Genomic DNA, 17,393 nt, shown 5'->3' on the forward strand with positions numbered 1-17,393 from the left:
GTTTACGTCTGAAGCTCTTTCACACATGCTCTTTCAAGCAGCATACAGCGGTGTTGTGTATTTTGACCAGTTGATGGGAAAAGCATTCTTAAAATACATCCCAAATTCTGAATAATTTATCATTTATAATTATTCACGGTATTTAGAAGTGCCCATGATAAAAATATTGTGCATATTCATTACTGTGATATATGCATTACCGAATACCAGCACATCTAATCCAAACACATCCTTTGTGATACTTTGAAAGGCTTGCACACTCATCTGTGCAGATGGAGCAGAACATGGAAAATGTATACCTGGGCTTTTACCTATACTTTTCAAGCTATAAAATGTCTTGCACATGTGCTATTGTTGTCACATAACTTCATGCGAAAAAAAAAACCTGTATGTGAACAGAACATCGGTGTTAATGACGAAAATTATGTAATGCTGACTGACTCACGTCTCCATGAACTGGAGTAGAATGTGGAAAAGTATACTTTCTGCTTAAGTCGTTGAATCATTGACTCAACTGTGTGTTGCTCAGAGACACAACGCTTGATTCTGCTTTCAACTGTTTTCATTGGCTAAGAAATAGAAATGAATCATTTGAACATCTAAAATTTCTACGACTAACAGTATGCCGTGCGATAAGATGTATAATCGCAGTTGAACTGAAATGTGTGAAATATTTGAATTACAAGTATTGATGTACAGTGACCTTATTCTTGTATGACTAGTAGATGGTAGAGATCTCCTGTTTAGGTCACATTTATGTTCAGAAAGTTAATTAGCTTCAAACCTATTAGGAGTGTCCGTATATATTAACAGTAAACTGTTTGTGAAAAAGGATGCTGTTTGCTGTTCTAATACACCTTTAAAATCAAATGAAGCTTTAGAATATTCAAGGTCGTTACTCCATCTTGAGCAAACAGAGCAATTTTCCCACACAACAAACAGACCTCAGTAACATATTGCTATCAGTGCGAGAGTTGTACTTTAGATAGACCCTGCTTGTGTCACTATCATTGTTTCTATTGTGAGCCCACAGATGCAGATGAGGAGATATCAGTGACCCCAAACAGAGACATGGCTTGTTATAACCCTTCCGGTTTGTGGAGTTCTCAGTTTAGTACCACCGTTGCATGATTTTGCACATGGTTGGATATTCAAGCCTTCGCTTGGGTACTTGAGAACACAAGCAGAGTGTGTTGGAGATTTGAAAACTAGCCAAGTATGTACTTGGATACTTTTAACACAGTAAAGGTGCAGTCACATTTGAGCAAATTTTCACAAGCAAAATCCAGTCATCTGAATAGGAATCCTAACAACTTGGAATTTTGTGTAAGGATTAAAGTGTTCAAATTCGTCATGTGGATTCACTGCATTTATTAACAGAGAGCTACTTGGTTTGAAAGTGACTTTTGTGTGAGCTATATATTATTGCTACACCTTTGAGAATTGACAATGGTCCTTTTTTGCCTGTGAAATTTTGCATATGTGACTATAGCTTAAAAACATACAAAACATGTGATTTACTCCCGAAGCCAGTGTAAATCTTGATGAAGAACCCATGGGAAAAACTCTTGAGCCAATATATTTGCATTCATTTGATTGTAATAAGCTCTTTTTAAAGCATTTGACTGCATGTTGATCTGAGACACCCACAGGCACTTAAGCACCCACACGAATGCCATTGAAGGAAGTTATGTGATGCTATATCTAATATATGCAACTGCTCCTTCCCTTCCCTTACTTACAAAAAAAAAGAAGAAGAAGAAAACATATTATATCAAAAATGAACTCAGGTCTCCTTTAATGCTAAAACAAAGGGGGAAGTATAGAAGCGGATGACTCTTCAGCATGAAAGATCATTGACAAGAAGCCTTTAGAAGAGAGATTGACTGATAGTCTTAGATAACTGTCATGTAGCACCTTGTGTTTCTTATTTTTGTCCTATTTATACTCTCTGTAAAGAAATCTTTCTCTATATATTTGCAGTATTTCAGCACAAACTAGGATGTCATGTAAATGGTTTTGTATTATTCTTTGTGTTTGTTATTATTGCTGTTATTAATCAGAATGACATGCCTGCCCGAATCCACCATTTGGTGGAGTGTTTTGGGGCATTAAACTGCTTGAATCTCTGGCTCCGTTGTCATTCATTTGTGTGTCAGTGTCTTATTTAGATACCTCTCCTCCTTTCTTTTGTTGAGGGGAAAGTGTCCAGAACAACCAAATACAGTTTGCTGTGGAGTCATGAAGTCTGTAAATATGATTAAAAGATGAATATGAGACAAAACTACAGAATGTCACATTTTACTATTGGGTGATTCAACACAAAGATGTTTTACTAGCTAAGAATTTCAGCACTTTTAGAGTTTCATCTCCCTATCTGATGTTACTGAAGTATTGCCTCACAGGTCTTTCTAAGTGTTCAGCTGTGTCCTGTTGCATTAATTCTCCAGATATTAAAAGCAGGGCATGTGTTTTATCAGTTATATCCATTGCTTCTGCATTCTAAGTCTTGCCTTCGATGATGACACAAACCAGGATGAAGATGAGGAAGCCGACAAGCAATTTGGATGCTAAAAGAAAAGAGGAAGTCAATTAGAACTATAGGAAAAACAAAGGGTAAGGAGAAATCCAGAGTTTGGAAACTACCAGTGACATTAGCAACCAACGATGACCTGATCTGCTGAGAAAAACAACAGTAGCTGATGACAGACAAATCATAAAAGCTGTGAAAATGACCCTTAAAATACATGTCTGTAAAATCGCCAACAACCTCCAGAAAGCTGGGGTGATGCTCTGTCAATCTACAGTCCACCGGAGAATTTGACACAGAATTACAGAAGCTACACAGCAAGATGCAAACCTCTAAACAGCACCAAAAATAGAAAGGCAAGATTCTTCACAAATGTGAGCCAGTAGAGTTTTGGATCTGAGTTGATGGACCGATGAGACAAAGATTAACCATTATCTAAATGATTGGAAAGCAAAAGTGTGGAAAAAAAAGGTAACTGCAAATGATCCTAAGAATACAACCTCATCTGTAAAACTTGGTGGAGCTGGTGTCATGGCAGGGGCATGCATGACAGTCTTTAAAACAGGACTTCTTCATCACCAGACTCATTAGAAAGCTCTTCATATTGGATCAGGACAATGACCCAAAACACCCTGCCTGTTCAGTCAAGGACTTTATCAGGGAAAAGAAATGTAAAGTCTTAGATTGCCCAAATCAGTCTCCAGATTTAAATCTGATTTAACATTAATTTCACCAGCTGAAGAAGAGACTAAAGACAGAAACTCACCAAAACAGTTGGAGTTGGCTGCATTAAAGGCTTGGGAAAAGCATTTCAATGCATAAGACCGAAAGTCTGATTTCTGTGGGTTGCAGACTCACTGCTCTGATTGCATGCAAGGGATCGAAATATTAGCTTTTAATCTTTTAAATCTGCCTTAAATTCAACTGTTCCAATACTTATGCTCACATCAAATAGTTCAATGAACTCTAAAAGTGTTGTCCTTTTTATTTATGTGTCAAAAGACCTAATAATAAAATGTGACATTCCGTAGTTTTGTTGCATATTCATCTTTTAATCATATTTGCAAATGTCTTGACTCCACAGCAGCAAAGCAATTTTGTCCTTACTGTTCCAGTACTTATGGAGGGCACTGTATATGTTATTATGTGTATTACTCCATTGCATTCTTTCAGATTGAATGTCTTTGGCACTGGTACGTAGAATCCTCATTTCTTGAGATGGACTCTTTGGTTTGTGTCCAGACTCCCATACATATCTTTAAAATGGAGAACATTTTTTTTCATTATCAGACATTTACTACAAAACAGCATCACTTCAGACACATATTGCTAGAATGGTAACTTCCTCAGGAAACAAACTGAAGGCTGGCGAAAGTGTAAAGGCCTTTGGTTTGTCTTATCTTTGATGTTAAGGGAGATCTGATAACAGTGTGCATAAAGCAGATCTACAAAGTGCGTCCCAGATAAACAGCACAGTCTTTGTATGTCGTTCTATCAGATAATTTATCTCAGATTGTGCGCTTACCCTCATTTCTGTTTTTAAGAGATTCGTAGTTCTCACTTTGGCTCTGTTCAAGCTCTGTAACAAATTAAACAACCTTTTAAAATGTATCACAAAAAAAAATGTATAGCTAAAAAGAAATTAAACAAGCTGTGTTAAAAATGCAGCATTAAATGGCACTTTTAAACTGACTGTTTGTGACCATCATGAATTTAGTTATTTGTTGCTTGCCTTTTTTGAAAGTATGATCAGTAGTTTTTTCAGGGCCTGAATTGTTTTCTTCCATCTCTGAATTATGTACACTGCAAAATGAAGCTGATATGTAAATGCTGAAACTTCTTTATATGACTGGATTTTTATTTTTTAATGTAGCTAAAACAAATGAAGCGAATGAATAATACCTTGCTTTGAGATTAATGTGCCTCCAGTACAAGTAAAGAAAGAACACAGATGCGATGACACCAAGCCACAGTGCTATAGAAATACTGATGAGAGAATCTTTGCCAGAGCAACTCTTCTTAACCATTGCATTTTCTTCAGTGGCAGAATAATTAACTGTGCAATTGAACAAGAATTAAATAAAAAATTTAATGTTGCCTTAAAACTCACAATGTTATATCTTCGGTATACTGCTGTTTTATGTGAATAATCAAGGTGTAAAATATACATGCACTGGGTCTTGAGACAAATTAATAACAATTTATGAATGCAAAACCAATTTGTGGGTGAATGAAATTAAAGTCTTACCTGGAGAATCCTGAGACATCATTAACTGAGAGAAATTTTATTTGTCTGTCTAATGTTCATGCAACTCGCACTTCTACGAGACTTGAGACTTTAGACCACACACACACATACACAGACACACACACACACACACACACACACACACACAAACCTTAGGTGCGAATAGCAGCTTGTTCGCATTACACAGTAGTGAGTGCATTTCTTCAAATTTTCCTTACCTCAAAAAAATCAGTTGTTTAAACAGTTTGTGGGTGAATACCTACGTGCTTTTCGAAAACGAGTTAGGCTCTTGATTTTCATACCAAAAAAATATATTTGTGCACACATAGACTACCAGTCATATGTTCAACATTGGTAAATATGGCTGAATTATTAAAGCCAGAGCACTACCCCCCCCCCCCCCCAGACCCCACATCCCCAGCCCCCCCACTAATATATGATGGCATGTACCAGTCACTTTGTGCAGCATTGGTCTGCTCACTACCTCATTCAACATGGAGCTGACGTCATTCCACTACCTCATCAGTCAGTTAAATAAAATAACTGCTCTTGAGCCCTTTGTCACTTTAATCAGACTTATTTTTTTATTTTATTTTTTTGCAGTAAAAATCTTTTATCTGCACTGTTGTTCACTTCATTGATTTGCACTCTATCTGCCATTTGCCTTGCGCTGCTTTATTTAACTTTATTTTTAATTTTATTATGTCTTTTTTTTACACTCCCTTATTGTATTGTGGTATCTACATTTTATATTTGATCTAGATTTTTAGGCTTTAATGTTAATGTTATCTGTATGCACCGGGGTCTGGGAGTAACTCAATTTCGATTGTATGTATGTACTGTACATGTGGAAATTGACAATAAAGCAGACTTGACTAATGAAGAACCGTTTGCTGAGCCAAAAAAGGAATTCCAGCAACCCATCGCTGTGTGTTCTACGGGTCCTCCTTATCATCAAATATCTTCAGATGATTAGTGTGAGAGCGGTTTGAAACAATTCGAAGTCCTTTCTGATTCGATTCAGTTTTGGCCAACTGACTAAAAAGAAAGAGCCACCAATAGAATTCAAAAGGTTAATTCAGACACACATAGTGCATAATAACTACTGAAAGACTCGCGAGGAAAACAGTTCTCAGATCATTTTATGTCGAAATGTATTATGCACGCGATGATTATCATGCCAGGGTATAAAAAAAATGAGGGGGCACCCGGATTTGAACCGGGGACCTCTTGATCTGCAGTCAAATGCTCTACCACTGAGCTATACCCCCTTCCGCTAATCAGGTTTCGGCAGATACCTAGTCAAAATCACCCGTGGATCAGTGCAAATAATTTGGGCAATATTTGCTAGCATTTTTCAACTAAATATACCCATAAGAGGCATATGTTGTCATTAATAATACAATACGAGCATTCTTAAAAATAAACAGCGACCAAAAACATTTCTTACGTCGTGATGACATGATAACACTATTTCCGACATTGACCGGAAGTACATTTTTGCTGATCGTAAAGAAGACGAACCTTGCTTGAAGATGGTAGTGTAGAGCTTCAGTTTGTTTTCTAGTGCTTTCTTTTATTTTGTCGCCATTTATAGGGTGGTCATTTGTGATAATTTTCTGCTCTTCGTACAAGTGTGAAACGTGCATTTGTCGTTAATAAAGTAAAGTTACTTATTTGTGCTGTGCCGGTAATTAGCTAGCTAACATAGCATAGCCCATCCGCTCGTGTTTATCTATATTCCAGGACGGAATATTTAGTCATATTTTGTACTTTGATATCTTAATGTTTTATTATTTGCCGAGACAGAAATTCATACCTTTCAGAATTTGTTTTGTTACTAAGTTGTCAGCTTCTAAATGAATTGTGATGCGTCATGGCCTTACTTTCAGTTTGAAGTCTTCCCTAAAAAGACTGAAAACGTTAATGTAACGGAGTGACTTTCATTCACACTCTTTCAGGCCCATCTGACGTGTACATTTTTTCCATCAGCTTCCTTTTGTCTATGTTTCTGAAACACTGTGTGTTATCTGCAGAATACTCGTGGCCTGCGGTCTCAGCTGAAGGACAGTGTTCCTGTGACAGGTCTGTGTCCACAGGCTGGTCCTTATGGGGTTCAGGACTCTCTCCGCAGAGGGTAAGTTCTGGTCATATAAACCTGTAAGTTAAATGATTGTTTCTGCCCAATGTATATTCTAAATCCATAATTTTGCTGCGATTATAGGTTTTCAAGTGTAAAGAATGAGCTGCTACCGAGTCATCCATTGGAGCTTTCTGAGAAAAATGTGAGTAGAATCTAAGATTTGTTTTTTTTATAATTTTTGTTTTGTTTTACATAATATACAAACCTTAAAGAGTACAAAGTGAAGCAAACAATACAATACAACCATAATAACCCCAGCGAAACAATACAAAAAACATAAAGCAAAATCAACTGAAAACAACAGCAACAAGAAGTGGGGTATGTCTAACATAAGTTAAGCATAATCATAAAATTCTGTTTTGTTAATAGATTAAATTCAACTGTTGCAGAGAAAAATAGCCATGCACTATTCAGTTTTGAGGAAATCCACAAAGGGATGCCATATGGTTTGAAACTGACAATGAGATTTGTGTTTAAGATTTAGCTTCTCGAGTCATTTCATTTCAATGGATAAGTACATGATACACAGAATATTATTGGTAGTAAATGATGACGCTCATGCTTAATTATGTAGTGATACATGCTATCTTAAATAGTCACACAAGTGCAAAAAAATATTTCGTAATTTTTTAATTACATACAAAATAGGGATGGGACGATAACCGGTTTTATCGATAACCGTGATAAAATGTGCTGAAGGTTAGTAATATCGTTTAAAAATGAATTATCATTAAAACCGTGTTTGATTATCGCGGTTTTAATAACTCGCTATTAAATCATGTCCAGCCAGCAACAGTCTGACGCAAGCGCAGCGCACAATGTTTTTTTGTTTTTTTTTTCGAGAAGGAATGGCGAAAGTCAGTGACTTTTCTATGCTTTTCTATGGTTCTACACTTTTCATTGTAAGGAAGGAAATGCCACAGAATTTAATCTTTTTTTAAATTAAGTGCATAGAGTTGCTTGTTTTATTAGTTGTTTGTTGATTATTAAATATAAAACTTGCTGAAATGTTTTCAGTGTGAGCATCAACTATTTTTGAACACTTTCATCTCGTTTCAACAAAACCGTGGTAATATTGATAATCGTGCTAATTTTAGTCACTATAATCGTGATATTAAATTTTCATACCATCCCATCCCTAATACAAAAGTATTAGTTATAATACTATTAAAATATGCAAACATCAAAAATGATTATAAAATGATCCTGTTCATTCATTTGGTTCCATACTTGTGTAATTACAATGTAACAAGGACACCTTAAAATAAAGTGTAACACCAGCTTGTATTATGTGAAATCAGTTTCAGCTCAACCAGGACAAGATGAATTTCAACACTCTAAGGAACATCCAGGGTCTCCACGCACCCCTCAAACTACAGATGGAGTACAGAGCGGCTAGACAGGTATTGTGAGCAAGTGTCATAAATGACCTAATACTAGGGCTGTGCGATATGGACAAAAAAAACCTATCACGAGTTTTTGATCAATTTTGCGATTTCGATTTTAATCACAATTTTACACACACAGACATGCTTTACAGTCATAAATGCATAAATTTTAAACATATTTCCAAAAGAAAACCAATGAGAGCTTTATCAAATGTCTCTAGAACAAAATAATCACTAGTAAAGATGTCAAACAAAATGTCTAGACGTATGGAAAAAAATAAAAATAATAAAATAAAACCGTGTTCAGGGATTTTTTTTTTGCCATGCACTGGTCATAAAGCTCACTGTAGCGGTGCCTCAGGTGTTATATGTTTTGCCCAATATATTTATTGCCCAAGGGTCACACGTACTCCGTCTGCAGTGCGTATACAGTAAGTTATGTGTACGAGAGCACATTATTGTAACGCGAAAGCACATTAAAATAATGCGCGAGCGCAAATCTATCCACTCGCACCAGTGATGCGCAGGCCAATGTATTAATAACCGCACCCGACCGATGTTTTCAACTAACCCGGCCGCAACTTGGACCGCAGAAAAATAAAAATAAAATATTGTACCCAACCTGCTTCCTGACCTGCATTTTTAAAAAGCAGTAAATGCTCATCGTAGCGTCATTAAAACTAACTAGGCAAAAATAAATAAGAAATAAAAAAAAATAAAAAACAAACCTTAATATAATTTTGTCAAGATTTATAAAAAATCGTCAGTAAGCTCATAATTTGTACTAAAATAGTCTAGTCTGGCTATGTCTATTTGTATGTTTCTGCAAGGTCAGCAGACATAGAGGCTCGGGTTTGTTCCGATCAGAGCTCGTGAGCGGAGAGCCCATTTCTGAATATCCCGATCCGCTCGCTCATTCCGTGGGGTCTCGCTCAACCCAGAATGGCCTGCTGGTTCGAAAATATGCAAGGAGCCATTTTATTGTTTAGTAATAAACTGGTGTTTTCTGTGTTGCTGCAAATATGAAGTTGACGATGCAGACTCGCCATGAACGCCAGAGAGAAATGCACATTTCATATGGATTACATAATCAGAGAGACCATTTATTTTGGTTTGAATATTTTCGTTAAAAAGAAGACATTTCAAGCTTTCTGTAATATATAGCCTATATTTCTAAAATCTGAGGCACACGCTGAGTTTAGTTCACATGCAATGCAAGTGAATGTGCCAGCGCCTTATTACATTGTCTGCTAGGCTATATATTTGCTTCTTATTTATTAAATATGGGCAACTGATTGATAAAACATTGATCAAAATTAAGATACAATTTATACAAAACGAAAATCTTTTAAAGAGTTTTCTATAAAACAAAACTTGTCGTCAAAATCATGTTTTACCAAAAACAGCGACGTTGCTCCCCATGCAGTCTTCTTTACCGCCTAATTGTCATTTTTATTTCAAAGGACCCGACCGACCGCGACCCGAATATCATTAAAAATATTTTTGGATGACTCATAAGCCGTTTTCTGTTCTCGTCTTTTTACTGGGTGCAGTGTGAACATTCTGATCCGTTAACATGGGCTCGGAAAAAAAAAAAAGGCTACGCATCACAGACAGTGTGTGAACCTGGAGTTAGGCATATGCCCAGTCTGCTCTGTTCTCCCGCTCCACTTAGGTGCACTGCATCCTGATTGGTTCAGATAACATACCGCGGGAGGTCAGGGCCGCGGAAAATCATACTATAAAGCAATTTAGAAATCGCGCACACTCAAATCTCGATTTTATTTCGATTTATCGCACAGTCCTACCTAATACTCATTATAGAAGACTATTTTATTTAAACTTTTCACTTTCTTTCTTTCAGATTCAGCGTTTGCCCTTCCTTCCAAGCTCAAATCTGGCCCTGGATACCCTGAGAGGTTCCGATGACACCATTGGCTTTGAGGACATCCTCAATGGTAACATTCGTTGCACATTAGCTTTAAAGTCCTCAAAGTAATGACCTGTTTAGTTCCTCGCATGATTTTGTTTTATTAAAATATGGGACTGATTGTTTTATTTAAATTTTTTTTTATTGGAATGTTATTTTGTGAAGTATACTAGGTCTCATGTTTCTCTTTCCTTTTTCTCCCAGATCCGATCCAAAGTGAGATGATGGGCGATCCTCATATCATGACCGAATACAAGCTTGGTATCCTGTGAAGATGGGGTTTCACCTCAAGCCCGTAGATTGTGTTATATGCATTGTTTGACCCCAGTTTCTAATAAAATGTAAAACTTGAATTCAGAAATTGTTGTTGCAAAACAACCTGGTTATGAGTTTTGTTTATTACAAGAACACTGAAACACTGTAAAATGACTTGGATGCATTTACATGGAAGCGTTAAAATGAGATTATTTATAAATGAATGCATAAAACCAACATACAGATATTTGAAAGCACAATGTTCAGGATAAAATACAAAAAAAAAAGAAAGTTACATTTCAGGTTGTATTATTGTTTGTATATTCTCAGTATTAAATTGATATCTATCATGCAGAAGCAAATTACACAGTAGTATAATTGCAAAATTAAAATGCTGTATCTTCAGGGCACACACTTTTCAACAACTCAAAAGTTAGCCATGCTTTATATGACGACATTAAAAAAAAATATTTACAGAAATAAAACTGTAGATCGGATGCCATTATGGAATGTTTAACACTCTCAGTCCAGCTTTTCTTCCTGGAAGAAATCAGCTGAATTGAGATGTTCCTGAAACTTCTCGTATTGCTAAACGGATGGAAAGAAAACAGCAATCAGTTTCATTCACAAGAAAAGACATTCCTCATACGTATGTAAATAGCTTTTCAAGACACATAAAAGAAGGTTACATATTCACACCTCACTGATCCATCCTGCATCCTGCAGTTTAGTAAACACTTTGTTGACTGTGTCCTTAACTGGTTCGTCATCCTCTACTGTATCTTCTTCCTTCTGAGCTTCTAAAGCAGTGCGACACTTCTCAAACAGATGGTATTTGAAGTGTTTCAGGGCATGGTAGACCTCAGTACGACTGGCACAGACAGAGCCAACAAAGAAACTCTGCAATAGTTAACGAATAAACATTCCATCAAGTGCTCAAAATTATTCTTTAAACTATTTATGGTTAAACTGTATATGTAACTTGTATGGAAAACAACCTGGGAATCATCGGGCATGAACTGGTCCTCCTGCAGGGTGTTGCTGTGGTACAACTGGCCAGAGAGCCGCACAGTGAAGCGGCCCGTTCTGTGAAGCTCACAGGCTTCGCATCCCTTCATCTGGACCCTTGTCACCATAACCCGCAATTTGGGATAACATTCTACCCTTTCCTTTTAATAAACAAAAATGATGAATAGACATAAAAGTAATCTACACCACACCATGTTTTTTAAACTTCACATACAAGTGATTTATAGTAAAAAATAAATTTTACTCAGAAACGAGCCATCTTTTCGTGAAAAACACAAAGGGCGTACTTTGTAACGGTCTTTCCAGCGGCTCCTCTGCTTCAGGTTCTCCAGACGTGGAAGGACCAGTCGCTCATCAAAATGAAGCAATGATGATTTCATCTCCTGGGCGTATCGTTTTGTTCGTTCGCCATCTAGAGTCAATAACACAAAGTCAGATATATATAGATATTCATTCATTCAATCATTCAAAACTATGGGGTCTGTAAGACTTTTTTAATGTTTCTGAAGGCTGCATTTATTTACTCAAATATACAGTACATTTAAATGTATTTATATTAAGTTATATTAACATTGTGAAATATCATTAAGAGCTGTTTTATTGTAATGCATTTTAAAATGTAATTTATTCCTAATTTGGTAAAGTTCTTTTTTGTTTTGGTTCTTAAGAAACATTTCATTTATTGCATGGATGTTCTGCTTAAAGGGACAGTTCACCCAAAAAGAAAAATTCTGTCATTAATAACTCACCCTCATGTCGTTCCAAACCCGTAAGACCTTCGTTCATCTTCAGAACACAAATTAAGATATTTTTGATGGAATCTGAGAGCTCTCTGACCCTCCATAGACAGTAGGGCTGCACAGTTAATTGAATTTCTAATCGCGATTACAATCAAGGATGCCACAATTACGTAACTGTTTAAAGTGGCAATTATTCGTTCAAAGTCCACTTATGTTATTCTGTATGCTTAAGATGTGTTTTTTCTTTCTACATGTTATCTTTAGGATTTTTCCCATTATTTTAATTTTACTATAACATCATAATGCCATTTTTATCATTTAAAGAAAAAACCAATCCGATTTATAGTTGAAATTTGAGGCTTAATACTATAGAAAAGCACAAAGTTTTTCAGTTAGAGTGTTTCCAGCTTGTTTCTTTTCATAGAAAAATACGGCATGCAGTTGCATCAAACAATGGTATAAACATAATTCAATGTAAATTGTGATAATCGTAATTAATAATCGCAATTACAATTTCAAGGGAATAATCGACAATTATGATTTTTGTCATAATCGTGCAGCCCTAATTATAGACAGCAAGGATATTACCACTATCAACGCAAAGAAACCTAGTAAGGAGATCGGGAAAATAGTCCATGTGACATCAGGGGTTCAACCGTAATATTACGAAGCTACGAGAATAATTTTTGTGCGCAAAGAAAACAATCTTCTCCCCGAGTTACCATCTTCCGCCATTTTGGAGAGTAATGTAAATCTTTATGTAAATCAGAATGTAAATCTGCATGGTTTACGTTCAGTAGAAAGTGTGCGCATGCTGAACATAAACAACGGTTGAACCCCTGATGTCACATGGACTATTTCACTGATCTCCTTACTACGTTTCTGTGTGCTGATAGATGGAGAGCCCCAGTGCTTAAGTTAAGGAATAACTTGAAGAACATACTGTAAAGTGACTTGAGGAAGCTTGAGTCCAGTACATTGATCAGCAAGGCTTTGACCACCACCTGAAAGTGGGTGAGCTGAGATCCTGTGATAACTGTAATGGGAAGGGAAACATGAGATTTTCTAATTAACTTAAATGTTACAGCTACTATTAGGATTCCAAATCTGAAAATCAATATAAAAATCACGTGGTCTTACACTCGCGTGGAAGCTGAGAGAGAAAGGCCTTTTCTTTGGCCTCCCCCTCTTCCTCCTGATCTTCATCCTTTTTCTGTTCCTCTTCCTCCACAATAAAATCCTTCAGACTGTCACTACTATCAGCAAGTTTTTCCTCCTCGCTGCTGTTTAGAGGACTGCACTTCTCTTCTACACTAGATTCATCAGCAAAATCATCTGCTTTACTTGGCTCTTCAACTTTGTCCTCCTTGTCCTCCTCTCTTTCCTCTTCTTCTGAACCCTGTAGAAAACAACAAATAGACAAGGTATCCCGTTATTAACCAGGCTCTTTTCAGGGAACCCGTTGTTTCTGTTACTTATTGTAGTGCAATTTTGGTCAACCTTATTGCTGAAACTGCTCAAGAGTGAAAATTGTAAATGGTTGAAACGTTTGCATTTGTTTTAAAATCTACTCATTTGTATTAGGTTATATGAAAAGTCAAATGGATTGGGTAACTACTTTCATAGTTGATTATTGACATTTAAATTGCATGCAAGATGCAACTTCTCTGACCTTATAAAAGGACAACTGCATCTTTTAAACCAATGGTCACGATCAATCAATCAGATTTCTGTGTCAAAAGTATAAAGTTAATAATGTCCGATTGTCATAATACTTGTTTGAGATGTTTTTCTCTCAGTCACAGAAGATGGGACAAATAAATTAGATACTTTACCGTCAATAAATATAAAAAACATGATGAACCTCATAAATAAATCATTACTTACTTATTTTCAATTAGATATATTATTCACAAAATTACCAAATTTCAGCCCTGTGATGAACTGGACATCCCTTCAGGGTGCCCCCCTTCTGTGGCCCAAGATTCTGGGATGAAAAATGGATGGATGGATGACCATTTTTTCCAAAACTGGGCATACATTATGAAAAATGCACCTGAAGTAACATGTTAAGTATGAACAAATGTTTGCACTGTAAGATGGAAACATGGAAATAGCAACAGCATCATGGCAAATGCAAATACTTGATTAAAATATATGTAAACACAAGTGTTTTACTAAAGACTAAAGAGGTTATGATGCTTGACCCAGAAATTTGCTTTTTGTTTGCTCCAATGTACTTTTTCTTGTTCTGTCCCTGTCAGCTTACCAACGTCCTGCGCCTGCGCCGCGGGGTGCCTGCCTTTCTTCTCTTTGACAGCTCCATGAGTTTATTCTTTCTCTCTCTTCTCTTGGCAGCAGCTTCTGTCAGTTCCATCTCTCTCTTCTTCTCCCTCAGAGCCTCGTCCTCGGAGTCCTCCGGCAGCCTGAGGCGTTTTCTCTGTAACACTCTCCTGAGCGGCTCTCCGCCGGCGTCGCTGGAAGAGTCGCTGGAATCGCTTTCGTCAGGCGGAGGCGCGCTGGCGGATCTCTTCCTCTTTCGTCGAGACACGGCGCATTTCTCGTCCGTCTCGCTGCTATCATCTCCGTCGCTCTCACGTGCTCGGTAAGAGCTGTCGGAGGTACCGGACTCTTCCTCGGAGTTATGGTATTCACTTTCTGAACTGACGCTCGTGGTGCTGGCGTACGAGCCCTCGTCGCTGTCATCCAGTATACGGTCAATGGGATTCACGCGAGTCTTTTTGTCAATGCGACACTTGGCGGGCGGGCATTTTCGCCTTAACCCAAAAAGCTTTCCTACGCTTTTCATCATTTTTACGGAGAAAAAACTGACCCTTGACTGAAATACACCGAGAAATGTTGTTATATATTTTTAAACGTAATCTATTATAGCCAGTTGTCATATATCTAGACACATATAAGCAACAGGATGCTCCATTGCTGTGAAATTACATTCCCGTCTCGTGAATGATTATTCAGCAATTTTTGTCATACTAAATCATTGATTCGAGCATGCAAGATGTCCGTAAAGCTCAATCTATTGTTGCAATCGATATTTAAGGAGTGATTTGAATAAATATGGTCACAGTATGTATCATTCTTCTCCAGTCCGCCACACGCGCCAATAACATGAGGGGGCGTGTCTGTGTTTTTGTAGATACGCACTTCCGTCGTTAGCTTCACATCAGCTGGAACAAACGCGCCACCCAAAGACAAGGAGAATAGTTTCAAATCAGATGATTTACAATGAGGGTTTTATCTTTGTGTAATGTTCTTGCCATTTCCTTGTTATTGTTTTTTTTTTTTTGGGTGGGGGGGGTGTGGGGTTGTGTAAATGTGTGTCTGTGGTTAAATGTTAAGTGGGCTATATAGACTACATCTGAAAAGAAGATATAGTTACACATAAACTGCCAAGCACAGTGACATAATTTTTCCAAAGGCTATGGAATACCTTAACGTGACTTTGATATTTCAGTGAAACTGTTTATATAGTATTAATTAAGATTACACACATTCCTGTGTTCCCAATGATATTTGGAGTGTGTCAGACCCACATGCTAAGTATAATTATTTTAACATAAAAAAACACACACAGAGAGAGAGAAGTACATTCTGCATTATGTGAAGTGAGTGAAGTGAAGTGACATTCAGCCATTCAGCCAAGTATGGTGACCCATACTCAGAATTTGTGCTCTGCGTTTAACCCATCCAAAGTGCACACACACAGAGCAGTGAACACACACACACACTGTGAACACACACCCGGAGCAGTGGGCAGCCATTTATGCTGCGGCGCCCGGGGAGCAGTTGGGGGTTCGATGCCTTGCTCAAGGGCACCTAAGTCGTGATATTGAAGGTGGAGAGAGAACTGTACATGCACTCCCCCCATGTTCTTAACCATACAACCCATCTACAACCCGAATTCCAGAAAAGTTGGGACGTTTTTTAAATTTTAATAAAATGAAAACTAAAGGAATTTCAAATCACATGAGCCAATATTTTATTCACAATAGAACATAGATAACGTAGCAAATGTTTAAACTGAGAAATTTTACACTTTTATCCACTTAATTAGCTCATTTAAAATTTAATGCCTGCTACAGGTCTCAAAAAAGTTGGCACGGGGGCAACAAATGGCTAAAAAAGCAAGCAGTTTTGAAAAGATTCAGCTGGGAGAACATCTAGTGATTAATTAAGTTAATTGATATCAGGTCTGTAACATGATTAGCTATAAAAGCTTTGTCTTAGCGAAGCAGAGTCTCTCAGAAGTAAAGATGGGCAGAGGCTCTCCAATCTGTGAAAGACTGCGTAAAAAAATTGTGGAAAACTTTAAAAACAATGTTCCTCAACGTCAAATTGCAAAGGCTTTGCAAATCTCATCATCTACAGTGCATAACATCATCAAAAGATTCAGAGAAACTGGAGAAATCTCTGTGCGTAAGGGACAAGGCCGGAGACCTTTATTGGATGCCTGTGGTCTTCGGGCTCTCAGACGACACTGCATCACTCATCGGCATGATTGTGTCAATGACATTAATAAATGGGCCCAGGAATACTTTCAGAAACCACTGTCGGTAAACACAATCCGCCGTGCCATCAGCAGATGCCAACTAAAGCTCTATCATGCAAAAAGGAAGCCATATGTGAACATGGTCCAGAAGCGCCGTCGTGTCCTGTGGGCCGAGGCTCATTTAAAATGGACTATTTCAAAGTGGAATAGTGTTTTATGGTCAGACGAGTCCAAATTTGACATTCTTGTTGGAAATCACGGACGCCGTGTCCTCCGGGCTTAAGAGGAGGGAGACCTTCCAGCATGTTATCAGCGTTCAGTTCAAAAGCCAGCATCTCTGATGGTATGGGGGTGCATACGGTATGGGCAGCTTGCATGTTTTGGAAGGCTCTGTGAATGCTGAAAGGTATATAAAGGTTTTAGAGCAACATATGCTTCCCTCCAAACAACGTCTATTTCAGGGAAGGCCTTGTTTATTTCAGAAGGACAATGCAAAACCACATACTGCAGCTATAACAACAGCATGGCTTCGTCGTAGAAGAGTCCGGGTGCTAACCTGGCCTGCCTGCAGTCCAGATCTTTCACCTATAGAGAACATTTGGCGCATCATTAAACGAAAA

At 37.5% G+C, this 17,393-nt stretch overlaps 2 protein-coding genes, 1 long non-coding RNA gene and 1 other non-coding gene across 4 annotated transcripts; 2 read left to right on the forward strand and 2 right to left on the reverse strand.

The window, feature by feature from the left end:
* Window positions 1-9: 9 nt before the first annotated feature.
* LOC132117379 (uncharacterized) lies at window positions 10-2,131 on the forward strand. The gene is made up of 2 exons (XR_009425747.1): window positions 10-1,350; window positions 1,383-2,131. It is a non-coding gene; the product is annotated as an uncharacterized LOC132117379 (long non-coding RNA).
* Window positions 2,132-5,977: 3,846 nt separating this feature from the next.
* Window positions 5,978-6,049, reverse strand: trnac-gca (transfer RNA cysteine (anticodon GCA)). The gene has a single exon. It is a non-coding gene; the product is annotated as a tRNA-Cys (tRNA).
* A 147-nt stretch (window positions 6,050-6,196) lies between these two features.
* pomp (proteasome maturation protein) lies at window positions 6,197-10,600 on the forward strand. Its single transcript, XM_059526643.1, has 6 exons — window positions 6,197-6,316; window positions 6,815-6,915; window positions 7,003-7,063; window positions 8,223-8,324; window positions 10,174-10,267; window positions 10,444-10,600. Exons 1-6 carry the CDS (start codon window positions 6,314-6,316, stop codon window positions 10,509-10,511), a joined length of 429 nt encoding a protein of 142 aa, XP_059382626.1. The 5' UTR covers window positions 6,197-6,313; the 3' UTR covers window positions 10,512-10,600.
* A 17-nt stretch (window positions 10,601-10,617) lies between these two features.
* Window positions 10,618-15,406, reverse strand: ccdc82 (coiled-coil domain containing 82). The gene is made up of 7 exons (XM_059526642.1): window positions 14,533-15,406; window positions 13,404-13,662; window positions 13,207-13,299; window positions 11,811-11,935; window positions 11,493-11,663; window positions 11,194-11,394; window positions 10,618-11,082 (listed from the first exon to the last, which is right to left on the reverse strand). The coding sequence occupies exons 1-7, from the start codon at window positions 15,073-15,075 to the stop codon at window positions 11,017-11,019; spliced, it is 1,458 nt and encodes a 485-aa protein (XP_059382625.1). The 5' UTR covers window positions 15,076-15,406; the 3' UTR covers window positions 10,618-11,016.
* Window positions 15,407-17,393: the final 1,987 nt, after the last annotated feature.

The sequence above is a fragment of the Carassius carassius genome, chromosome 36, assembly GCF_963082965.1.
Source record: "Carassius carassius chromosome 36, fCarCar2.1, whole genome shotgun sequence".
Taxonomy (NCBI): Eukaryota; Metazoa; Chordata; class Actinopteri; order Cypriniformes; family Cyprinidae; genus Carassius; species Carassius carassius.

Bases quoted from the DNA above. Each gene is read 5' to 3' on its own strand.
- ccdc82 (XM_059526642.1), bottom strand. From the start codon at position 15,075: ATGATGAAAAGCGTAGGAAAGCTTTTTGGGTTAAGGCGAAAATGCCCG. The intron at 13,300-13,403 runs GTAAGACCACGT...TTCCCATTACAG, and splicing joins CTCTCAGCTTCCACGCGAGT to TTATCACAGGATCTCAGCTC. The intron at 11,083-11,193 runs GTGTGAATATGT...CCATCCGTTTAG, and splicing joins ATGCAGGATGGATCAGTGAG to CAATACGAGAAGTTTCAGGA.
- pomp (XM_059526643.1), top strand. The intron at 6,916-7,002 runs GTAAGTTCTGGT...CTGCGATTATAG, and splicing joins CAGGACTCTCTCCGCAGAGG to GTTTTCAAGTGTAAAGAATG. The intron at 10,268-10,443 runs GTAACATTCGTT...TTTTTCTCCCAG, and splicing joins CTTTGAGGACATCCTCAATG to ATCCGATCCAAAGTGAGATG.